The sequence below is a fragment of the Tribolium castaneum genome, chromosome 1, assembly GCF_031307605.1.
Source record: "Tribolium castaneum strain GA2 chromosome 1, icTriCast1.1, whole genome shotgun sequence".
In the NCBI taxonomy this organism is placed as follows: Eukaryota; Metazoa; Arthropoda; class Insecta; order Coleoptera; family Tenebrionidae; genus Tribolium; species Tribolium castaneum.
In genome coordinates, this window is record NC_087394.1 from 32,050,269 (window position 1) to 32,076,109 (window position 25,841).

The 25,841-nt window shown below is 31.6% G+C and overlaps 3 protein-coding genes and 1 long non-coding RNA gene across 7 annotated transcripts in view; 1 reads left to right on the top strand and 3 right to left on the bottom strand.

The window, feature by feature from the left end:
- The window catches only part of Eg (eagle), a 44,769-nt gene extending 35,383 nt beyond the window's left edge, over nucleotides 1-9,386 (bottom strand). Inside the window, exon 1 of the mRNA NM_001114367.1 lies at nucleotides 9,266-9,386. The gene's annotated coding sequence lies outside the window, so the exon portion shown is untranslated. The remainder of the gene's footprint in view (nucleotides 1-9,265) is intronic.
- Nucleotides 9,387-12,107: 2,721 nt separating this feature from the next.
- On the top strand, nucleotides 12,108-13,276 carry snf (sans fille). Its single transcript, XM_963178.4, has 3 exons — nucleotides 12,108-12,647; nucleotides 12,741-12,988; nucleotides 13,038-13,276. Exons 1-3 carry the CDS (start codon nucleotides 12,411-12,413, stop codon nucleotides 13,195-13,197), a joined length of 645 nt encoding a protein of 214 aa, XP_968271.1. The 5' UTR covers nucleotides 12,108-12,410; the 3' UTR covers nucleotides 13,198-13,276.
- LOC656581 (uncharacterized protein) lies at nucleotides 13,207-16,250 on the bottom strand. Of its 4 annotated transcripts, none has more exons than XM_008192607.3 (4): nucleotides 15,763-16,250; nucleotides 15,215-15,550; nucleotides 14,898-15,160; nucleotides 13,207-13,407 (listed from the first exon to the last, which is right to left on the bottom strand). In XM_008192607.3, the coding sequence occupies exons 1-4, from the start codon at nucleotides 15,787-15,789 to the stop codon at nucleotides 13,362-13,364; spliced, it is 672 nt and encodes a 223-aa protein (XP_008190829.2). In that variant the 5' UTR covers nucleotides 15,790-16,250; the 3' UTR covers nucleotides 13,207-13,361. The 4 variants fall into 4 exon arrangements, with proteins under 4 accessions (XP_008190829.2, XP_064216056.1, XP_064216053.1 ...); XM_064359986.1 differs by adding an exon at nucleotides 15,661-15,710 and having other exon boundaries at nucleotides 14,898-15,550; XM_064359983.1 differs by having other exon boundaries at nucleotides 14,898-15,550.
- Nucleotides 16,251-17,986: 1,736 nt separating this feature from the next.
- Nucleotides 17,987-19,566, bottom strand: LOC107397487 (uncharacterized). The gene is made up of 3 exons (XR_010333823.1): nucleotides 19,389-19,566; nucleotides 18,407-18,577; nucleotides 17,987-18,353 (listed from the first exon to the last, which is right to left on the bottom strand). It is a non-coding gene; the product is annotated as an uncharacterized LOC107397487 (long non-coding RNA).
- Between the last annotated feature and the right edge of the window lie 6,275 nt (nucleotides 19,567-25,841).

Here is a 25,841-nt window from a genome sequence, read left to right on the forward strand (position 1 = left end):
CTGATTTTAAAGATTTTCCAGATCAAATTAGCTTTTGTATTTTTTATGTTTCTCTCCTCTTAGTAGTTTCTTTGTCGAACTTTTCAAGAGTTAAGAATATTTGAAAAATTCCGTTTTACTCTAAAAGGTGTGTCTGTTAAAAGACCTTTTACTGTCTCTTAAAAACTAACACCTAATAAGTAATAATCACACACAAATCAGCGTGTTTTTTATACTTATGAATTTTTTCATTTTTTTACATTTCCTTGTACCAAATAGATATTAATGAATTAAAAACGTTAGTAATACTTATTTATAAAATTAAAAACATTAAAATATTAAATTTAAATTATTTATTAATTTATTTAAATTGACCTAATCAATTTCTGATTATTGCAGTTTTGATGATTTTTTTATAGGTTGATAATAAATATTAATAATAAATAAATAATATTTTTTGCACACATATGATCTCAATTTGCCAAGAAATAGATAAATTAACTAGTTAAAAATGCAACAAATGGTTTTAGATCAACTTCAAGTTACCTTATTTAGCTTGTTTTATAAGTGAAAAACATTTTTTTTCAATTGTTGAGCATATTTTGTAAAATTAAAAACTCATTTTTTCTGCGAAATTTTGGCCAAATATTTTGAAAATTGAAAATGAATTAATTTATTTTTGTCTTGTTCAAGCATGTGTTTCAGTTTTACAATTTTTTTTTCGATTATGATCACAAGATCAGTGAAATGTGGAATAGTTTTACAGCAAGTAATTAATTAATAATGAAATAAATGGTTAGAGAAAAATATATAATATAATGATAAACACTGATTTATGTGTGATGAACTGATGAAAAATATGAGAAATGGGAAAAAAGAGTCAAATTAGATGATTTTTTTCAACACAATTCTTGTTATTAATCGTTCTGAAATTTATCAATTTTATTAAAAAAATGATACAGGGTGAGGGTATTTATTTCGGAATTTCTGAAATTTTCTTAGATGCAACCAAAAATATTAATTGTTACACTTACCACGTGGTACTAACTTTGTTTTAATAATAAATCAAATAAAAATTAATTTAGCTGGGAGAATGCCTATGTCAAGACATAGTTGATAATACTTAGAACTTGCTTAGAACAACACAATGGTGAATTATTTTTTGTAATTTTTGAAAACTTACAAATCCAGTAAAACATCAAATAATCTTATGATCTTCAAAAGTTTTTGTAAAAAGAATTATTGAACACTTAAGATAAGAAATTACATATTATTTTTCTTTTTTTTAAAAAAAAAGCATAAAATTACAGTACGAGCACTGACCTACTGCTGAAACCGTTTATGATAAATACGTGTTTTTTAATCTAATTTAATTTTAAACTAAAAAAAACAACGAACACTCCACTGGAGCTACAAAAATATTAGAGACAAGATATAACACACCACAGAAAACTACGTAAAAAGGGACGTAAAAATATTTTTGTGTGATTTTAGAGTTCTAAACCGAGAAAACTTTTAAGATTTTCACCATCTGCTGACCCTAAAATTACAGAAAATGAGTGCTGTCTAAATAATTAACCTTTAGTTACTTTCTAGCAATCGACAATTTTTTGATAGTAGCTGTGATAGCAGCTTCTAAGGATATAAAAATTTTGCAAATAACTTCAAATTTTCAAATACCATAATTAATAAAAAAAACATAAATGAAAAAAGTAAGACTAAGCTTAAATAGTGTTAAATTTTTTACAAAAAAAATGATAATCTCGTAGTAATGTTATTCCAAAACTTGTTTCAACATTTTTTATTATTTGTTATTTAATAATAAGAATTTAAAAAAATACGTTTATTTTTCGTAAGGTTGAGGGCATTTTAAAAAAATTGAAGTATTGTTTCAAAAATTCATATAAATAGTGGAAAAAATAAGGAAGTCTTGACTACTTTAAATAAAATAAAGAAGCGGTCTTTATGAAATTATACAGAGCTGTTCAGAAATGTGTGCTTTCATTAAATTGGCCAGAATTAGCTACTTCAGGAGGTTTAACTGTGGAACGTTCTGTACCACATTACATAATGAAATAGTTAAAAAAAAAGGTAATATGTTGTATTTTTCAACAAGTACGTGCGCAAACTTTAAGTGATATTTAAATCGATTCATGCAAATTTTGCTCTTTTTAGCACAAACCATTAATTACGCTAATTGCAAAATTTTATTTTACGAATTTTGCAACACAGTCGCAAGTCACTTAGGTATTCTTCACCTCCCACGGTAAGTGTATTCAGAGGGGAAAACCGGTCAATGGTGTGACAGCGACAAGTGTGCAATCTACCGTTCTAATAAAAACAGTAATTAAATAAAGGTATGTCTGTAATACTTTTGCATCTTTTCTCAATGCAAAAATTTCAAACAAGCACTTAAAAGTCAGCGAGAATGACCAAGTCGCCTTAAAATTTCCACTTGGTCAAGTGTCTGGTATGCATCTGAATATTACACAATTAAATTAAAATTACTAAATACCACCGTTCGGACAATATATCAAAAGCAGGAAGAAATAAAGTGGGCATTATTGGCGTAATGTAATTTGTCTCACAATTTTTGAGATAATTATTTAGCTGCTCGTATTTAACATTCCTGCGATAAGCTAATTTGAAATTAATTAAAGTAATTAGAAACAAGCGTTAATTAAAAAAACTATTCAAACAATCATTAATTATATTGCGCATTTAAAAGTTGCTGATTTCCCTGGGGCAAATAGTTTCGTTCCTCAAAAACAATTAGAAACATTTTAAACAATCCCACAGTAGGGAAATAAAGTAGCTGAGCAAATGTGTGCTTCCGCCTCTCGTATATAAACAATTCAGGATTCCAAAGCTCTCAGCTGCATCTAATGTTTTCATAGCGTCAAACATTGATGGCACTTGAAATACCAAACATGTTTTGATACCGACGATCATTGGCTCATTTGGCACATTTTTTAAGCGTGTGGCACTATTTCCATAATCCGGAGAAATAATCATCCACTCAAGGCCATGGACAATCATTCAAATCCTTACTTATTGGCCCATTTTGTCAACTCAAAAATCTTCCACACGGCGAATTATTAAAATAAAGTGCTTGTAGTTTAACGTAAATTACACACCACTTTACATTCGCAGTTGAGATTCTTGCAAATTTTAAAACCAGTTCTTTGCACAAATTGTTATTATAATTAGGTGTTAGTAGGAAAGCTGAAGTAATACACGGTGTTTGCGATATATTTAGCCAACTCGCCTACTGCTCGTATAATATTTATCAATTAGTGATGGCTAATTACAGCGTTGCAGCTCATTTGTTAAATTAACACTTTCATTAAAGCCGGAGAAATAATGGAAAACAAGAAAGCAATCTCACAATTACACCGAGTTTTAGTCCACATACTTAAATTTACGTAAAAAACGCCTGTTTGATTGTGATTCAGATAGAAATTAATAACTGTGGAGAGAAAAGTGAAAGTGTTTGTTGGCAAATATTTATCTATTATTTTGTTCGAAAGAGTGTCGTTAACAATTTTGTTTATAGCGAACGGTAGTTCACCTTAGAAAGAATTAGTGGCAACCCAGTGAATTTCACCGGAGGCATAAGGAAATGCCGACTCTGCCGTAATTTCACTTCAGTCTTGACACTGTGCTAATAATGGAAGAAGCGTCTCTAATGGCAATGTAAATAAAATCCCGATTAGTGTAAATCTCTTCGTGATATACAGAACGATCTGAATGTCCTTTCGCAGTTTTCTCCGACATTAAAATAGTCGCATGTCGCGAAATGAAACCATATTACGCCGCCAAGTCCAGATTTTTTGCGCAAAAGAAAACTGAAAGGCACTTGGTGGTTGTCAATAACCTCGACACGTAAGCCTTGCGACAAATTCGGAGCTAGATAAGGAACCGCGCGCACAATCGAAAGCTTTATATTAAAAAGTGCCACTCATTTATCTAGGATGGAAGCAAATAATGTGAAACACTGCATAGTGATGAATGCGTTCCATATAGGAGTCGTTTTTAAACGTATTACTGCCATAACCAATAGACCATTTCAGACACCAATGTACTTAAATAGTAATGATGGCATGTGGACAAGACTTCATCGGATGGCCAGCGGTAAAATGGTAACTATTCGTAGTATGACCATTAGAGATCATCCATCCACAAGACGCGACTTGAAATGTCACTAAATGAGTCGCTTAATGTGCGTATTCGCTGGCTTTGAAACTTCTAATCCTCTACAGGATAGATAAAAATCAAAAACGCACTTTAAATATGCCACAGTTTTGCGCTTTGGAATGTCGCTCGTAGTACTTGAATTTTTCAACGTAAATAACATGACACCAATAATTTCAACGAGGAAATTTTGATGATTAAATTAGGCATATTTATGGAGCCGGCCTTAACCAATTAATTTCAATGTGGACGAGGTGCGTAACGCTTAGCATGAAATTTTATTTCGAAATGTGCTTGAATATTTCAACACGCGCCCAACAGAAGCTAGCGATACACATTTTTCAACGACAACCACCAAGCACTGAATAATAATAATCTCAATAATGATATAAATTTTACTACTTTATCACGCAGCTTGCAGCGTAATTCAACACAAATTGTTAGTATACAGAACTGTCTCTTATTTAAACCGTTTATTTAAAATTTGAAAACTGGAATTAATTTTTAAAGAAACGGAAAATATTACAAGCATGGAAAGATCTCTGTTGAAATTTAGAGACAATTTATTATGTGTTTGCTTACTATAGTCTCCCGTATGAAGTATGCCTAGTCCTTTAAATTATTCTCGAAATTATCGCAAAAAAATTGACGAGTTACGAATTCACTAGTTATAAATTGAGAAACAAAAAAAAATTAAAAGAACCAATGAAAATTTTACTTATCCAAAGTGCTCGTTTTCAAAAATTGTAAAAAAAATCTGTTAAAGAAAACAAAAGTACCTGAAGGTTTTTAAACCACTCCAAAATTGCTTGCTTCTTCTGTATAAGAGCTTTTTGTAATTGCAAATATTACTAAAATGCCACCAAAAAAACCTAAAATCATTGATATCTCTCATGATCTGAAATTTTGAATTCAGCCGAGAAGAAAACTAAGATTGAGGCTAAGAAACTAACTGAGGACGAAGCAGAAAAGACAGCTAAGGAGGAGGCTGAGAATAAATCTTAGGAAAAAGCAGAGAAAAAAAGCTAAAAAGAAAGTTGAAAAGAAAGCTAAAGAGGGAGCTGAAAAGAAAGCTAAGATCGAAACATTTTGTTACTTCCTTTAAAAGTTCAAAAGTTAAAAAAATACAGTTAAAAAAACGATCGATGAAATGGTTATTCCTATATAAAAAAGCCAATAGGAATGGTGAAAGCTCCTCAAAATTTAGTATGAATTATTGTATTTTGCCAATTTAATTTTTCGGGCTAAGATCTAATAAACTCAATTACCTAAGTAAGAACAAAGAAATACTTTTTTCCTTGTATTATGAACAAACTCAAAGGCTTTTAAATAAAATCTAACACTTCAAAGGAGAAAAAATTGAAAAAAATTAGTCTATCAAACTAAATATAAAGAATAATTGTAAGATATAATAGAGCTCATTTAAAATAAATTAGTACACAAAATTTGTTGGCAATCTTCAAGAAACACAGAGCAGAAACGCCTTTCTTCATTAAATTTTTTGTATGACAAGCTTATACAGGGTGGTCCACGAGTTATAATAAGCCTAAAAAAATTTTTGAAGCAACCAGCATTACATTTAATAGATTAAGTGGATAGTAAAATATTTTGGTTTTCAATGTTTTCAGGCTCATTATTACTCGTGGACCACCTGTATAGTGTTGATTTATTTAAAAAGTTTGTGTTAAAATATCTGCAAAAGACGGTCAGTACTTGGGGCCCTGGTGGCCCAGTGGTATAAGCGCCACTTACGACGGGGGAGGTCGGGTGTTCGAACCCGGATCAGGGTAACAATTTTTCTATGAAAAAAAGTGTTGAAAAGGTAAGTGAAACAACACGTAAACAAAAATAAGAGATTGAGAGAACACATAGACGTATAAACGTAAAGCTGAGCATAAAACTGAGAGAAATAAGAAAATAATGCGGCAAATGGTAAAAGTACGTAAAGGCGCAAAATTGTAAACGTAAGGGCACATCCCAATAAAGAGAAAATACTTTTTGTTTTGAGAGAAAAAAAGATAAACGTAAGGTGAAACATAACTTCAAACTTTAGCGTTGAATCCTTAGATGACTTACTTCTTAAATTATAAAAAAAATAAACGAAAAATAAACTGAATTTGTTTAGTAAAGTCCCGAAAAACATTGTTAATAAAAATCATGGCCGCTGCGAATTCAGTAGGATTTGCGCACGTCCACTATTTTTGACTAGAAAATCCACAAATTTGGTGATTTTTGGAGAAATTATGTCCATTTTCGGTCAAAAACGTGCTGAAGTCACAAAAAAGGTAAAAACAATTTTAAAATTGTAGAATCAACTTATACGCCCGATATCTTTTGATGAAATCTGGTGAAAAATTAAAGAATTAAATTGAAAAAAAGTGGAAGAAAATGTTTTCTCGATGTAATTCTTTGCTTTTGAACTGAATGTATTTGCGTTTTAGGTGAATTATTGCAATTATATTTACCATAATAGTGTACTTGCTATAGTACCCCCAGGCATTTAATAATATTGCTATCAAAAGACAAAAGTGCATATAAAAGTTAGCACTTCAAAGTGAGAACAAAAATAACCAAATTTTGCTGCTACTGTTTTCTCCCCAAAATTCTGACTTGTTTTTTCGTTTAAGGAGAACTGCTTGGTTGAATTGAGTTAGTGAGAAGCATAAGTACTTGGGTAATTTGAGCACGCTTTAATCATTACTACAATTGTGTAAGATACCCACAACTAGCGTTAAAATTTCTCGTGCGTGGTTGCTGAAGTTGATAAATTTTAGTAATAATTCACTGGCTATTCTGGATGTTAATCACTAACGGATATAACTTTTCAAGTTATGTCTTAAGTTCAGGTAAGTAATGCAAGCGTCAGTATGAATAATGTATACAACAGAGCATAAAGCATAAAATAGATACTTACCGCCCAACTTCTGACTTGGAAAAATTCAATATTTCAGCGAATTATTTAAATGTAGGCTCAGTAAATGTAGCAATCCAGTTTGCTAGTTAAATCCTTTTAATCTCTAATCGGTATTGCAACACGAAATGTTGATCCAGTTAAATTTATTTTAATCTCAGATTATTTACAAAAATTTTAAGTTAAGCCACAGCTTCTTTAGCACCTCTCTCTTATTTAATGTTGCTAAAGTGCTCGGGTTTTTCCAGGTACTGTTTCCGATTTTTTGTAACACACACAATCAACTAACGCTTTCATTAAAATAAAAATCAATTTATTTTCAGCACAAAAATTCGTATTGCAACTTTTAATGGGTTCTTGTGTCAACTTGATGCCAAAACACACTGTTTTAGGTCTTCATTTGCAGTGAAAGTACAAACAATATGAAAACAAATGAACCTAATGGTAGTTTCACAAAAAGAGCACGATATCATCACAAGTATTTGCAATAATCAGTCGATTAGCATTAATAATAAGTACTAAAAATCGGGTATTTAAAAATTAAACGAAGTGTTGTAATCAGATTTCTACTTCACAATTTACAAGTATTGTTTCACAAATTGGAGAATTGTTCCGTAAATGAGGCTTTGCACTATTGTAGAAATAAACTCCCGTCTGTTATACATTTTCCATCTCGTAAAATTATGTAAATTCGAATTAAAGCCAATTTATGAAAGCATGTTTACACTTAAAAAATTAAACAGTTTATGGTTATTACATTATACATAAGCTAAATAATTTACAGAGACGTTTATTGGGAGACTTCTATTTAAGAAATATTGCAATATAATGTTGATACGGAGAGCAAACGACTATAAAATAAGTCACTTTGGATTATTTTTCGCTTTTTGTGGTCCATTTAACTACTTAAAACCTGTTCCCCTGATTCGTCCTCGGCAGAGGTGCAAAATTAATTTTAATTTTTTTTTCACAGCAAAAACTTAGACTTTCTTCCTTTCATACCCAAAAGGAACATAAGTAAGCCAGTAAAAGATTTTTTCGAAACATCACTCAGGAATCCACTTCGATATCATGTTTTCAGCATCTTTTTGCATGCACCTTAAGGTTTATTCGGCAATAAAACAGATTTTCCAGTTTATTGCCTTTATATCAAACAATTTTTCAACCTCTTGACACACTTTTATTTTAATTGTTCAACTTAATTTCGCTTGCCTACTTTTGGTGTTTTGACCAAAAAAACGAAAATCCCGTGTTAGATACGGTCGCTAAAATCGCTACATTACTTAATTTGTATTCATATTTATGTGTGCAACATTTTTATGCTCTCCCATAAATCTTAACTGATTAGCAATAAACCGGATCTTTAATCTTTGATTAAATAAAGAAGCGTATCTAGATGCATACATTACCATTAACTTAATTAAAAAAAGGTATTTCATGAAACGTAATACGTTCAGATATTGGATAGTGACTTGTTTGCCCCCAAAAGCAAAAAATCAAGTAAGCAAAAATTTTTATTAAAAAAAATTAAACGCGATTTTTGGTGAATGAGTCCAGTGTGCACTAATTAAAAGCAGTACCAACAATTACCATCACCAAACCTACTGTATATCAGGATCAGTTGCTACATATATTGCAATAATCTCATTATGCATCAGCGGCGTTGACAATTTAATGGTAGTTGTACATTTCACATTTCATTAGATAGCTGTGCATTCGCGTATAGTCCTCCCGGAAGTGAATCGTCTTTGATAAAGCTATGAAATAATGACTCGTGAATAAAAAATCTAAAGCAGGAGAAATCACACACATCATCCGATCGATCAAAAAACCTCTCAAGTCTTCAACAGCATGATCGTCAGAAATGGTGTTGGAGGGAACGCAACATTGTTGTTATTGCGGAAGATGACAGTTACCACGCGGTGAAGTACCGACACCACAAATCAATTAAACAAATCACGCTTCTCCAACATTAAAGTAAATAGTTTTTGGCCCAAGGGCGATAAGTGTAACAAGTGCCAAGCAAAAAAGGGCCTGATTAGAAGTAAATCAGTGCATGATTTCTTAAAGTTTTTGTTTTGGTTTTTCTTTAAATGTTTGTTGTTTTTGTCCTTTTTTTTGTATGCTTAGTTAAAGAAATGCGTGGTCTGTAAGAGAGGTACTCGTAAGTGGCTGACTAACCTTTCTGTAAGGATATGTGGCTCGGGCAGCGCAACATTCCGAACTTCACAGATCGCGATTCATCTCATCAGCGAGCAGTAGGTAAGTCGCACACACAGGTACTGATCAGCTTCTCTACACCTGTACCACAACTATAATTGTAATGCAAGATAGAGCCGCAAGTTGTCGCTACCTGCCAGCGGTGCCCCTCTATTTCCCCCTCAAAAGCTTTAAACAACACCTACCAGTACATTTATTGGAGCTGCTTTAATTCCCTTCACTATTTCAACTAATCGGGGCAAGAAGGAGGATCGAGAAACGCCCAGAACAGTACTGATAAGTTTATCATACGGATTTACAATCATCTGGATTGTACAATTTCGCGTGATCTTGATTCCATTCGACTCTTCTACTTAATAAACAAGAGAGCGAAAGTGGCAATCAAAAAATGAAACAAAAATAATAACCATAAACATAGGTACTACCTAATTAAAAATCTATAAAATATAAAACAAATCCGAGAAAAAAATTATTAAATATAAAAGCATTAACTTTAAAATGCGTAATAGTTTTAGTGCATTTTTAATCAACAAAAAAAAGATATTTTTGGCATTTTTTTATAACGTGTATTGTATGAGACCTGACCTGACCTCACATGACAGTAGGTACAGTGGATCAGACATATTATGTCGTGTTTTTACGAATAAACCCTTAGGTGAATATAGGGCATACATTGGTACTTATACCAATTTCTAAATGAGCAGCAAGCTCTATTGAACAGATAGGTACTACTTAACATATACATACTTCTCTTAGAATTTCATAAATAGAATAAATTACTTGCAGATTACATTTAAAATGAGCACTAAGTATACTTATATGATTTTTGGTTTGTTACTTAAAATCTGTAAAAAAGGTTTTGTTGCTGCTTAAAAACGCAAATTAAGAAAGAAATGTTTACGTTGCAAAAAATTAATGACTATCATTAATAAAATTAAAACTTTTTAATTTTATGGACCATAACTTCCCACTGAACAACTTGGAAGACAAGAATTTTGTACAGGTCTTCATATCATGCACTTTGAAATTTTTAGAATAGCTCGAGAGGTAAAACGCAGAGGAAATCGGTATACAAAATTGAGAAAATCAGAGAAACTCTTGATGATATCATAGAAAACTTTTTTAAAAAATTAATGGAAATCAGAAGAAATTAAAGGAAATGCGAGCAAATCATATTGATTAACTCAGAGGAAATAACGTGTATAAAATTTAGGGTGCCATTTACCTGTTGGAGTAGCTCAAATTTCAATGTTAATTTAGATTATAAAGGCGTACTTTTTAACCCGACCATGCTTTAATTTGGTATACTATATTTAATTGCTTACTATTTTTTTAACATGTGTATTTTATTTAATATTTTTTAATAAAAATACATTACAATACAATTAAGAAAAAATCGACATTAAAAAAATAATTCGGAGAACTTCCTTGCAGTAGGTATAATTGGTTCGTATATTATAAGGGTTTTACTGTACATTCAGCATAACAAACTATTACATTCAGTAAATTTAAATGTTGAATTAAACAGACAAAATGTTAGCAAACTGTGCAGCAAAAGACTATATTTAATTTTTGTTTTTTTTTTGTGTTTCCGTGAGGTTGTTTTTTTTCACACTTTACAGCGTGTGAATAAAATAATAAAATTTTAAGAGACAGGCGTCTAATGTAGGTACCCTATAATATACCATGAGATCCAAAAATTCTTTCATCCAAACCAAAGCTTTTCACAAATAATACCTAAATCCTATTTCATTTCATAGTAGAATTTTTTGACAGCGCATTTGAATTTGTTGGAGTGAAATAAAGCACAAATTTAGAGTTTTTTTTATAAGAAAAGAACTCTGGTTTAAGCTAAATTCTAGCAACATATTTTGAGCCAAGAAATCCCACAAGTAACTCTAAAAAATGCAAATATAATGAAAATTACTTACATAAAATTACATAATCTCGAATAGATTTGATTACAATTAAAATGTTCTGTAAACCGGCTTATAGATCTGAAATATTGATTAAAAAATTAGAAAATATTAAAATTTAGATTAGAAAGACTTTAATGAAATAAATATTTCTATCGTCTTATCGTGAAATTATTTTTCGATTGAAAAAAATACTTGTATTCTTGTAGCAAGTGTTAATTAAATACAATTTTATGGCAACGTCAATTATTGTTTTTACGGATGGATTGCGTGGAGTCAAGCACTTGGGTTCGACTGTCGAAGATGCTTTCATAATAAAATCTAAACGTTGCCATAAAATTTTATTTAATTAACAACTCCTGGCACAAGAACACTAAATAATTTTTTATTTGAATTACATATTTTTACATAATAAGTTTTATTTACCTATGTTTTTATTAATTTTTATTTTTGTGCTTTTGACAAACTAGTAGTCACAAATTTTTTTTTCAGAAAGAATATCAAGAGACTGAGAGGATGTGATCTGCATATAATTTTGACTTTCTTATCAGCAGCTTCGTTAATCAACTTTTTTTAATAACAACATTTAGGGTAAGTTTGGATTAATTAAGTAATGTTACGTAAATAAATGGAGAGTTTAGAAGTCAGTCAGTGTAAGTGAAATAACAATTAAGTATTCAAAATTAGAAAAAATAAAAATTTGGCAAAACACAGGTGAAAAACAGAATTGTTATCGAAAGACTTAATTGGCTAGGCTTCTGAAAAAGGTAATAATGTAGTGTCTTCGACAATAAAACCTTATTTTTTACAGAAAATTTTATTCAAGGGTAGATGTTCATTGTATACAACCAACAATACAGTACACGAGTAGCAGACTTGTCGGATAGATGTCAGCGCAATATCAAACAGGAAGTTAATCGACGCCATTTTTGTAGCCGACCACCTAAAGCTTTGAAGTCAAACAACAATGATTCAATCTAAAGATTCAGCTGGTTTATTATACAAAGTTTGGTGTTTGAATCCATTGTCGGCGTCGAAACGTTTTGTAAATTTTCATATATTCGACTTAAGTACAAAACAAATTAGACTGGAGAAGTTTAATTCCAAGAAAACGTGCTAATCCGATCAGATTTATTTACCAAACAAGAGGTATTCTGCTAAGAACTAGCTGAGATAACTAACCTCAAACCATGGATATTCGACCAAATAACACAATCTACATCAACAACCTAAACGAGAAAATCAAGAAAGAAGAACTGAAGAAGTCACTCTACGCCATATTTTCCCAATTTGGCCAAATCCTGGACATTGTGGCCCTCAAAACCCTCAAAATGCGGGGCCAAGCTTTCGTCATTTTCAAGGAAATTCAAAGCTCGACCAACGCTTTACGCTCCATGCAGGGGTTCCCGTTTTACGACAAACCAATGGTGAGTATTCCGCCAACATTTTAAGACTCATTTTATAAATGTAAATATTGTGCATTGCACCAGGCACAAGCGTAACTAACTCCCCTGTTTCAGCGAATTCAATATGCAAAGACAGATTCCGACGTTATTTCGAAAATGAAGGGTACGTTCCAGGAGAGGCCCAAGAAAATACGCCCCCCGCCTTCCAAGGAGGACGAAGCGCCTAAGAAAAAGAAGAAGAACAAGGACCCCAACAGAATCCCCGGTGGAAGCAACGCTGAACAACCTCCAAACCAAATTCTCTTCCTTACTAATCTGCCCGACGAAACGAGCGAAATGATGTTGTCCATGCTTTTCAATCAGTATGTTTGGTTCATTGGTTAAAATACTTGACTCATTTTTATTCAATAGATTCCCTGGATTCAAAGAAGTGCGTCTTGTGCCCAACAGACATGACATCGCTTTTGTGGAGTTTGAAAACGAGTTGCAGTCAGGGGCTGCCAAGGACGCCTTGCAAGGGTTCAAGATCACACCCACACATGCCATGAAAATATCGTTCGCAAAGAAATAAGACCACAAATTACGTAAATAATTATAAGGAACAGTTTTATAATTTAACAATCAGTCATAAACAATTTTTCAGTTCTGAAGCTCTGTTCTTGATGTATTCGTGTGACAAAACGATTTGTTTCTTGGCTATTTGTGATTTTTCCTCATTTTTGCAGCCACTTCAGGTCACACTTTTTTATAAAATTTGCAACGTTTCGTTAGCCCACACTTCCTAAAAAAGTTTAAATTAATGCTAAAATAAAAGGAAAGTTTGAGCCTTTAGGTTATCTGAGTTTTCGCACGCCGTGTAAAATAAAATTTAATTTATTTATGGTATATTTACCCTAATACAAATTATTTTCTTCACCATGTCTATTCTATGCTTCAAATTTTACACAAATAATTATAATTAAAACATCATGGTGGAAAAAAAATTACAAATTATAATGGACTTGCACTACAATTGGTACAATTGTGAAACTAAAACCTCAAAATAATTCTTACATTTTGAAATTACAGTACAACTTCTTTAATCCGACCAGAATTTTTTGTTGCAGTCAAATCTATACTACGAATGTTAGGATCAAAAACTTGGAAAAACAATTGGTTATTGCTTTTAAATTAATAAATTTTAATTAATATTTGAAAAAAACCTTAACATTAAAACGATAATATACATTTTTTTTTATAAAATTAAAAACCTTTACTTCTGGGGCCATGTTATTTTTGTAAGAACGATATTATTATTTAAATCTATAATGGCTTTAATACTTTTGTAACCTATACGAAAACGCTGATTATCATAATTTAAGTCAAATATTAAATTTCGAACATAAATTCAAGTGTTCACATGGTATTAAAACAATTCTAATTTTTTTCAGCATTTTTTTATTTTTAGATTAGTGTCCCTTTTTTTAATTGTGTCACAAGTATAAAAAATTCTTTGCTAATGTAACCCTTTAGAAATTGTTTTTTAATTAACTTGCATGGAAAATTACAGCATTTTTAAGTGAAAACATTTTTCAGAATAAGGTGACATGTTTCTTCCTTATTTCACTCAATTTTGGCTCTGTTACGAAATAAGATGACTTTTTGCAAGTTATATTCTATATTATTTCGTTTTGTTTCAGATGAATAGGTGTTTTAATATTAAACAATAAAAAGTTTTTATTAAATCATCTCGCGGGTAGGCAACCAATTATACACCAATTTTTTTATTTTTAGGATTTATTGACTGATTTCTTTAGACTGACGCTACAAATCAAAAAATTTTCGATTAATTAATATTTTTTATTAATTATTGTGTATTTATTATTAAGGAGTATAGAATTTTTTTTTAAAAAATTGACAAAGTATTTATTAGCAGATTTTCGTTAATAATTTTCTAGACACAACAAAACATTGGTGACAATACCAGATAATCCGGCCTAAGAGTTGAAATTATATTACTGACCATAGGATTTTGTGACCTATTTCCCACTTTCAAAAGATAGTAATCGTCAGATTTTATTAAGTGGTTGTAATGGTATGTTAGTTCGGGTTATAGAAGTTCTATTGTATTTTCAATTTTGAATTCCCTCTTATACGTTAACGCTATTTCATTATCACAATATTTACAATCACATTCAATTCGATTATTACTTAATACAACTTACACAAGCACTGAAAATATTTAAATACCGCCTAACTCTAAAACTATATTAATCGTCATCAATTACAAACCCAGTCCTCGCTTGCTGCGCGTGTTGATTTCTTTGCAAAATGTTCATACACTGGTTCAAACAATGCAACGAAGCGGCTGAAGTAGCTTTCAACATAAGTAAATTAGGATCAACAAAAAACTTGCTCCCAGCTGACTCAATCGTCCGACACAAGGCTAAATCCGCTTGCTCGGTCTGTGCTAACTGTGCTCGCACACAACCCATGGCGTCCAACACCGCAAGGTGCTCCCTAGGGGGTAAAGGGGGGCTGTTGGCACTAATTGCCTGAAAGTGTGACCAAAAAATCAGATAAGAAAAAAACTGCCCAATTTTTGGTACCTTGGTGTGTGATTCGGCCACAGCTCTGAGGCCGTTGACCCATTCCTGCCGCGCCCTGGCGTCGGCAGCCCTCAGCTTGAGCATATTCCCTGAGGCACAGTTCACTGTGAAGGTTTTGGAGTCTTCGTCACTGGGACAAATCACAGCCCCTGCCAGGTGCACCGAGCCCCGGGGGACGCTCCCGTCGGGCTTTTCGCCCTCGCACAGGTAGTAGTGCAAAAGCCCCGCGTTGGCGTCCACCGTAAAGTAGCGGTACTGCCAGCCCTTCATTACATTAGTGTATTTGTACAGTTGACCTGAGAATTGCCTCTGTTTGGTGTGCAAGTCCATAACTGACTGTAAAAAACGGAGTGCTGTTTATTTGTACACTTTGATTACGCATAATTATTAATAAAGTTGTTTAAGTGAACTGGAGATAAGGTATCTTGTTCGTTGCAGTTGTTTACCATGAGTTTGCTCTTTAACATCCATCGAGTGGTTTTTGTAACTGCATTTACTGAGAATTTTGTGTAAATAAGTAATGTTATTTAAAAATAAAGTGATCTAACCTCAACCAATTTGTTGTTGGCCGTCATAAATGTCTATAACCTAGAAACTTCAAATGTCAAAAACGAAGTCGAAATGGAAAATTTTCGCGTAAAATTTATGAAAAACAGCACAATTCGGGGAGATATGTAAAATATGGACTTGAAGTTATTACGTGACTTTAAATTTTCAGTGAATTGGTAGAATTAAGGGAAATGTTAAGCTGAGTAATACAGGTAAGTCAGGTAACACTGAAATGATAGAAAACATGGGATCGTCCGCATCGACCCTGAACTTGAGAAGGGAAGCACCCAAAAACCTAAATCAAAACAAAAAAGAATTTGTGGCTTATGTAAATTGGATAACTAGTTGGTAACTTGCAAAATGTTGCCTCCTTATGTATATTTTATTTTAAATGTGACCTAGTTATGGCTTTTTGTGCCGAAAAGAAATTTTACAAGCCATGGATTTGTTGTTTTACAATCGACACACATTCATTTCATTATTTAATATACTCCAAATGTGTTTTTACTCTTAAATATACTTTTGCAGTATATATAAGTATTTATTAAGTTGTTATTTTAAGTATTGTAAATTGTATAAATAAATGTGCATTTATTATAGTGTGTTTTCTTTATGTCCTACTATCAAAAACCAGGTTAAAAGATTGTTTGAGCTACCACGCAAAACGCAGGTGTGTATTGTTGGTTGCAGTGGTACAGGTCATAGATTTATGCATTTTTGACACGGACTAACTTAGCAGCCTTAAAGTTCCTGATGACAAAAAAATTTTTACCAAACTGTTTTTGTCGTGTTGGGATTACAAGAACGTAAAAATCTCTTCATAAATTAATTCCTGATCCGGATCCATTTTAAAATTTTAAGGTTTTTAACAATTTTTATAGGCAACCAATTATACAGGTCAGTTTTGTAATTGCCTTTTGGCAATTGCCGACAAAATAAGGTTTTTTACTTTTTTGTGTTTCCCTTACCTTGGTCTGAAATTCATTTAGAAATTTTTAGGAAAAATAACTTTGCTATTGCAAAAATTTAAAACAAATATGTGTATTAGCACTACAAAAACGCAAGAAGGTATTTACATTTTCCTCTTTGCATTCGTATGATCTTGCCCCAAAATACAGTTTAAAATTTTGCATTTTCTTTTTATCTAATATTTTAGTATGCGGTGCACACAAAACCGCTAATCATTTTATGATCTCTTTGCCTTCCCTTGATCCTGATACGAAATCCATTTTTAAAATTTCGCAAAATTGTTTCACTTCAACTAAAATTTTCCCACACTTTGTGGAGCAGAACCACCTCTCTATCTCCAACAGGAACGGAGATATTTCGCATTTTGTGAATCGCAGATTTTCTTCAATTTTTATAAAAATTTTGATAAGTGAAAGAAATTTTAGGAGAAATTCTGCAAAATTTTAAAAATGGATTTCGTATCAGGATCACAGGAATGCAAAAGGATAATGAGAAAAAATATATAACTTAAAAAACACACAGGTGTATAACTGGTTGCATGCAAACGCCGTTAAAAATTTCTTGACCTCTTTGCGTTCCTATGATCCTGATACGAAATCCATTTTTAAAATTTTGCGAAATTGTTTCACTACAACAAAAATTTTCTCGCACTCTTAAAAATTTTTGTGAGTGCGAAAAAATTTATGTGAAATTCTGCAAAATTTTAAAAATGGATTTCGTATCAGGATCATAGGAACGCAAAGAGGTCAACAAATTTTTAGCGGCGTTTGCATGCAACCAGTTATACACACGCGTGTGTTTTGAGTTATATATTTTTTCTCATTACCCTTTTGCATTCCTGTGATCCTGATACGAAATCCATTTTTAAAATTTTGCGAAATTGTTTCACTACAACAAAAATTCTCTCGCACTCTTAAAAATTTTTGTGAGTGCGAGAAAATTTATGTGAAATTCTGCAAAATTAGAAAATCTGCGATTCACAAAATGCGAAATATCTCCGTTCCTGTTGGAGATAGAGGGGTGGTTCTGCCCTTTTGAAAACCCTATGGCTCCGTAGTATTTTTCACATTTCCCATACGTGTATTTTAGGTTGCCTGTCTTTTTTTACATTGTTTTATTCCATTTTTGTGATTTTGCCTCTAACAGTATTTTCAAATTTTGCAATTATTAACGGTTCTAAATCCGAAATATCTTTATGCATTTCTGTGATCAAAGGATTCTTTGTAAAAGTTGTTTATGAAGAAAAATAAAAGGTAACTACACATTTTGACACTTTATTTAAAAAAACTACAAAAATAACATAATAGGTAGCAGCTATACACCAAAATAATTTCGGAAAAACTACAGTTCTATGGCATCCTCGCTTGAAAAACATGCGTAATTATATTATTAGTGTTTTGAATAACATACGGGCCCCTTCCTAAAGGTTCCACATCCGAATTGGAATTATAATCTATTATCTTCAATTCTGAGTTGCTTTTTTCGAATGAGTTCATCTTCACCAAACGGGTGTATCTCTTGCCTCATTTTGCCGTTCTGTTCGACCTCACCCAGGTGTAAGGCAAAATAGGTCCTTATTGGGATCCCACGTACGCGACGGTTTGGGCGAAGCTTTGAATTTCTACACAAAAAATCAGTTCAAACATAACCCAGGTCTAGATATTTTAAACTCACATCTATCATGGTGTAGTGTTGTGTAACAATCCATTTTAGAAACTGTATAAATCCCAATCCACTAGTACAATCCAGAACCATACCATTCTGTGCCCCAATATGAAGTCAAATCCCAACAAATAATGGTTCAGGAGTTCCAAAATCGAAAATCGGGTTCGAGAACACAGCAACCTAAAACAAACCCACAAGACTCAAAACAAACAAAAATTTAAAATCAAGCTGCGTATTAAGATAACAGGAACGCAAGAAGGTTCCTTTACGTATCTCCTTGCATTCCTGAAATGCTGATCTCAAATTCATTTCAATTTTTTTTAATTTGAGACTCTTTTAGGCAACCAATTATACAGGGTAGTGTTGCAGATTACATAACCAATAACTTCAAAATTTTAGGAATAATTTTAATAATTTCAAAGTAAAATGTGTATAACACTTTACATTTTTTTCCTTTGCATTCCTGTGGCCCACCATGTCTTGGTGAACCAACTTCCCTTATTTTCCGTTGTCGGGCGCTAACCAAAATATGGAGCGAGTTGGAGCTTTTATTTTATGACAGATGGCACCAGCGTAGACTGGGACTGTCACAATGTTTACAAGAAAAAAGATACACGCATCACGTTGTTAAAATTGCGACATTTATGAAGAACAATTAATGCTTGAAAGATGCCCACACCGAATGGTAGTGGAGTTTTTTTTCTGGAAAGCATTTATTCCGACTTCAATGTTTCGATGTCTACCGCGGCCGAAAATGCGTCGGACCGAAGTTTAGAACTATTCAGAAAATATTACTATTTCAGCGCGAAAAAAAACCGAAGTCGTTACTAGATGACTAATTTAGGTGCTGAGATAACATTTTTTAATTTTGCATCATTTTTTTATAAAAAACAAAGAAAATTTGTGAAATTGTGACAGTCCCAGTCTACCGTGCTGCCATCTATCAACTTGCTCCAGCGTTGGAATCAATTATAATAGCGAGTTGGTTTACCTGTCTGTCTCTATATCGTGCTATGGCCCTAGTCCGAAAAATCCATTTTATAATTTTAAAATTACTTCTGACATTTGGTTGTTTTACTTTAAAACATGGAATTACAGTAATCTGTAAAGTTTTTGTCTCCATCTCTGAATTTAACCTTCAAGTATTAAGCTACAGTATTCTGTAAAAATTCAAGAACCCCATAACGAAGAACCAATCCTACAAACTAAAATGTACAACCAAAATGTGTAATAGGATAACAGGAACGCAAGAAGGTTTTAAAGTTAAAGTTAAGAAGGTTAAAGACCTTCTTGCGTTCCCTTGAATTTTAAGTTTCTAAAATTTTACAATTAATAATTGACAGTTTGTGTAGGCAACCAAATATACAGACGTTTAAAAAAGATAATTTTGTTATGTAAAAAACCAAAATTTGTATGAAGATCACATGAACGCAAAGAGGTCGTGACATTTTTTTACTTCTTTGCGTTTTTTTATCCTGGTCCGAAATACATTTCAAAATTTTGCAAAATAATTTTTCTATTGCAAAATTTTAAAACCAAAATTTGTAGTAGGATAACAAGAACGTAAAAAAATCTTTAAAGTTAAAGAGCTTCTTGCATTCTTCTAATTCTAATACAAATTTCATAGTATTGCTAAAATTTTGCAATTAATTATTGACAGTTTATATAGGCAACCAACAATACGGAAGTTTAAAAAAATAATTTTATCATAGTAATTCAAAATCACATAACTACATACATAAATACATAAATTTAAAACAAAAACGTGGCGGGATCACAGAAACGAAAGAAAATCTTTACATTTTTTTACATCACGTAATGTGTAATAAATCTCAGATCTAAGATAAAAATCAACATTTTTTTAATTAAACATTCATTCGCAATTTTAAAGACAATCAGCTAAAGAACTAATGAACTTCTATCCACAGTGAGCCCATAATGCCTCTGAAGAGGCTTGCTGCCACGACAGACGCAAAGACATATTTTACAGTGACCATAAAGACACACAAACAAAGGCATAAGCCAGACAAAATAGTTGAACATATAAATCTTGGAAAAAATGAAAAGAGCAACCGCACAGCAGTTGCGGTGGGCTTGTGCTGTTTGGACAGTCACAGATGCATGTTCAAAGTGTTGTTTGTTTTTAATAATCGAGTTTTGTTGCATCACTGTGGCAGAAATGTAATAAAATTTGAAAAGATTTCGATGACTGTCATTAAACCCCGCCACATGAATAATTCATACCCTTTGATATCCATCTGTTTGTTTGCAAAATTAAAAAATAATAGAAATTCAAGACCCAACTTTCAGAGATCCGACTGTTAAAAATGATTTATGACCGCGACAGGCACCACAAAATGTCGCCAGTGTTTTACCTGCAACTGGTAGTCGTTGCTTGAAAAGACCCAAATAAAATGGTCAAAAATAGAGGTTTTTTTAATTTCATTTTTAAACGACACTATCAATTGTTTCAAAATTTATATATGTTGTTGCTAAGGCCATCATAAGGTTTCATAATTTTTGAACTACGAATATTTTTTTCAATCAACCTTAAGTGTTTGCTTAAATGCGAATTTTTGGCATTTCAGGCTTTCAGGCCACGCAAATTAGGAAGTAGCACTTTCGCACCATCCCACATACTTATTATAATTTCTTTGGCGGAATCTACTAATTTCTACTCGTTGCTATTTATCCGCAATTCGCCTTTTTTATCTGAAAAAGCTCTCACATATCCTTATTCATGCAGTGAAATCGCTGGAGAGTAAACAACGACTTTCTAAATACTTTACTTGCTAAACACCGCAAATTGGAGCAAAAAAACACTGGTCTATTTAATTAAAACTAAAACGGCAACAGATGTTAAAAAACATCATGTAAGCCAGCTATATCATCTGCTGTCACTCTTGTCGATAAAAGATAAAGTGTGCAATTTCGCTATGAAAATAAGTGCCACTTCCTGATGTAATCTAAAGAGGCATCAGTTGGATTTTTGCAATAATTTTGATTTTACTATACTTACCTATCACATATGTTTAAACAGCTTTATCATTGAACCTTCAGATAAAATAAATCATCTTCACAATGTTATCGATTATTGACACTCTATTTGTAGATTTATTCGAAATTTATAAAGTGATGGTCTTAAAAGATAACGTACTTTTATAACCACACATGTCAAAATCAAGAAACATATGTAAGTAAATATCTGTGATTGCTTGGGTGGGTAAATAACATACTGTTTGCCCAAGTATATCCTAAGCAAATATTAAGGTAAGATAAAACTATCCCTGGATTTAAAAACTGTTTTGAATAAGAGCACTGTATGAATTATCATCAGGGCGCCTCCATCTTTGAGGCAGCTTTTGCGTGAGACTTCAAAGAACACAATATTATACTCTATTTTATTTATACAGTCCACTGTTTCACTTGAATTTATTAGACAATGCAACAGAGAAAATAAAAGCACCAACACGCAGTATTCTAATAATGTAAAGTTTTTTAAATTATGTTCAAGCAAAAAAGTATTCGAACGTTTTTCATATTTTTTATGAAAAATTGTGACTAATCATTAATTAATCTACAAATTAAGGTAATCTCTCTTTCAGCAAAGTGTTGCTAAAGCTCTTCAGAGGCTGGCGAATATTTTTTTCTCCTACTGTACTATTTAACTACAAGCATGATTGTAATTACCTCAAGCTCTTTTTAAAAAAACCTTTTCTAGCAAAGCACTGGTCAGCTCAAATCAGGCTTTATTTCCTTGTTTCTTTTTTATCTAGTTACTTAAAAAAATCAGACCTGTTCATTACGACAAAACTTGAACGTCCACAACTTTGTTGTATGTAAATGAATGAATTTGTTCAATGTGTGAAAAGTTGCTTTAATTTAATAATAAGTGCTAGAACCAGTAACAGCCAGTACGTATCTACAGATAGTTATTTGCGTACTTTACTACAAATGTAATAAATAAATTCGGCACCGATGTTTTTCGCGTTCTAATCTTAATGTGTGCAGCGTTTAACAATTAAGTACGTGTTCTGGGAATCAGCGACTCAGTCAATACATTTTAAGTGATCCGTGATATGAAATGAACTGCTCTATATCTGAATGGATCATAAACAGGAATAATCACTCATTATTATTTCCTAATATCACTTTGTCCTATGAAAGTTCACGTCTGTGTTTATGAATGGATATTTTGTGAGACATACTTTACACTGATTATCTGGATTTTTACCAACGCAAATCACTTTATTTTTATTTACGATTTAGAATCGCCGCATTTTACGATAACCCTTAGTCACTTGACCGCTTTTATCACGTCCTGGCTTCGTTATGCGTAATAAATATAACGTTTTTTTAATTAAAATGGCAATTATTGAATGATAAATTTTTATTTATATGTTTTCCACAACAGATGCATCTTAAAAATGAGTTGTGATAACGATAATTAGAAGGCCAACGCATGGAGTTATAAATCAGATAGTGCACAGGGTGGTGGAAAAGCAGCGTCTTAATTTGAAGTGGAAGACTATACATAGGTACAGTGAGGATTCTATTTTACTTAGCTGAACATCACATAAAAAACATTCTCTCTATTATTGCTTATGTGGTCAAAAAATGCGAACAGACTGCCCTGGTTCTACTTTTTATATACTGTCTAGGATAGAAAACTGTAGAGGATAATATCCACCAAATAATTTTTACATAAAATGGTATTTGTTTGCTACAATGATTTACATCTAGTTAACTTTGAAATTGGTTTACATGTAAAAAATTTGTGCCGCTCTTCGCAAATGAATTCTCTGTCATTAAATGTCAAAATTGTCAGTTGTGAAATTTGCAAGTTGTCAATTAATTAATTTTAAAAATTTCGTTAAAAAGCAACTAAATTGTTACACTGTCCAAGAAAACACTTTTATTGTCGAAGCTTATTTCTGAATTGGAGAGTTAATAAATGGAGAATGGTAATATTCCGTGTCTAAATGCCTGTCATTAATTCTATAAAGCGGCATTTCTGATTTTACATGGGAAATTCACAGACGACTAGATGATAATCATTTAAAAACACGTATTTTTGCTACAGTACTTTATTCCCTTCTAATTAAAAGTCAAAACTATCGTACGAAAAACACGAAATTACCATTTTGTCTTTAAGTGTTGCTTTCCAAAAAATTAAAATTGAATTCTGGATCAAACTAATTCAAATTAAGTTGGTTACAAATACTTTTCAGTCTTTGCACTAGCAAACTTCATTGTCCTAGCGAATTGTAATTTGATTGCAATTAAATAATAAATTTGATTCCCAGCAATTTTAATTAAATTTAAAAAAATGTATCTACGAATACACCGTTTCTTAAGAGCACTTCACGGTTTCTTACAATCTCATTTTGTAATACCTACTAATGCAAAATCAAATTGTTTTAATCCTCAAACATGTTTGTCTATCACAGGTTATTCATAAAAGGATAAATCTTGTCGTTTTCCGCTCACTTGACGATGACATTTTGCTATCACGATAACCTGCCCCATAAAGATATCCAAGAGAATGCAGTGATACAAAGACAGAATGTTTCATTTCCGACAGAGAAATGGTAATAAAGGATTTGATTAATGCGTTAATAGCAAAAAGAATTATTTAAATTAAACTTAACAAAAACGATTGTGATGAAAGGTTATAAATTGTTCAGAATATTCCAAAGAATAATTGTAATAACGATTTTTTTAAAAATAAATTATGAAATTTAACAAATTAGTTTTGATGATTGGCTAAAAGTTACTTGTTTTTTTTTTAAATAATTAAATTTTATATATGTATATTTTTTTCAAAATGAGAGAAAGTTAGGTAATAAACGAAATTTTAACTGGACCTATTTATTATTTACCTGTTTAAAAAAAACTCTAACATCAAGATTACAAAGCATTTTACATAAAAATTTTTGCTCGAAATGATTAGACGTTGTCCGAAATTTTACTTCAGCTGTAAAGTCTTTGACTCGAAAAATACAGGCGATTCCAAAACAAAAAATAAGTATTTTAGTTACTTATGATCAAAATACAATGTGTTCAAAAATGGTTGTTCATCAAGTCACGGAAATCAAAACAAATCTTACCCTTGAAAGAACTTTGCCGAAAAATGCAAAAAGTGAATTAAAAGCTAATTGAAAGATTTGTCGAAAAACTACAATAGTCATTTGGAACAGGCAACACAATGAATTTGAATTCCATTGTCAACTTGACGAACAACCATTTTTGAACACTTTGTACTTTTCATATAAAGCATAGTATAAGGTTTATAATAGACTTATTGAGTCGATTCAAGATGATCTATTCACATTGAATTAAAATTCATTTAGGTATTCCATCGTAAATGGTAAAATGGCATTTTACCCACAGGTTACTTCATGGTAAAACGAAATTTTATCTTATTTTATTTTATTTTCTGAGGATAGAATAAAATTTTGCATTGTATACGACGATAAATTCATCATTATCTTCTCAAGTGATAAAATAAAATTGTATCGTCTTGTAAAATAAATAACGATTACTCAAAACCTCCGAATTTTTTCTTATTTTAATTTCAGAATCTATACTTTAAAATAGAAGAAATTGTTTAATGCCAAGTTGATTGACGTAATGTGAAAAAGATTGCAAAAAAATCAAAATATGTGTGATTACACTACAGCGTGCTCAAAAACTGGCGCACCAACTCAATGGTGTGTGGTAGAGAAGTTGTACATATAAAGGTAAAAATAGTAAAAAAATTCTTTGTATTAAAGTTATTGATAAATAACGGATTTTAGATAAATGATATGTGGCAACGTTGTCTAACAGTCACGATCGCAAAAGAATTTAAGCAACAATAAAAATAAATTATTTTTGAAACGGTTTCCTAGGAAATAATTCCCAGTGTTGGCACATCTACACATTGTGATTTTTTGGATAAATTTTAATTTTATTAAATTAAAAAAACTGCTAAAATCTGATAGTAAATTTTAAAATAATTATTCATCGTTTTGTTACGGAACGATTACCTGGTATGAAACATGAAAATATAAAAAAATAATGAAAACTAAAGAAGTTAACGTAATAAGTTTGTAGCTCCAGATTTTTTAAAATATAACTTTAGGAATTTTTTCAACATTTTTCCCGTAATCTGCACTTGCTTCTCAATAACGTACCACTGAGTTGGTGCGCTAGTTCTTGAGCAGCCTGTATAAGGATATGAGGTGAAGTATTTGGAATAAAAATTTTAAATAAAATAATAATAATTTATAAAATAAATTTCCGAATACAATTTGTCAATCGTTTAAACTATATCTGACCGTTCCCTTTGGTCTGTGTGCATCTGCACCCTAATAAGGAGCCAAATCCGGGGCAAGATTCATCTAGTAAAGATCATTTCGATGAGCAAAATTGAAATGTGTGCAACCTAACAGATAATGTT

Excerpts from the sequence above, each read along its gene's own strand:
- snf (XM_963178.4), top strand. The coding sequence starts at position 12,411 with ATGGATATTCGACCAAATAACACAATCTACATCAACAACCTAAACGAG. Across the intron at positions 12,648-12,740 it reads CGTTTTACGACAAACCAATG|CGAATTCAATATGCAAAGAC; the intron begins GTGAGTATTCCG and ends CCCCTGTTTCAG. Across the intron at positions 12,989-13,037 it reads TTGTCCATGCTTTTCAATCA|ATTCCCTGGATTCAAAGAAG; the intron begins GTATGTTTGGTT and ends TTTATTCAATAG.
- LOC656581 (XM_064359983.1), bottom strand. The coding sequence starts at position 15,789 with ATGACGGCCAACAACAAATTGGTTGAG. Across the intron at positions 15,551-15,762 it reads CCAACAACAAATTGGTTGAG|TCAGTTATGGACTTGCACAC; the intron begins GTTAGATCACTT and ends CGTTTTTTACAG. Across the intron at positions 13,408-14,897 it reads GCGCAGCAAGCGAGGACTGG|GAAGTGTGGGCTAACGAAAC; the intron begins GTTTGTAATTGA and ends AAACTTTTTTAG.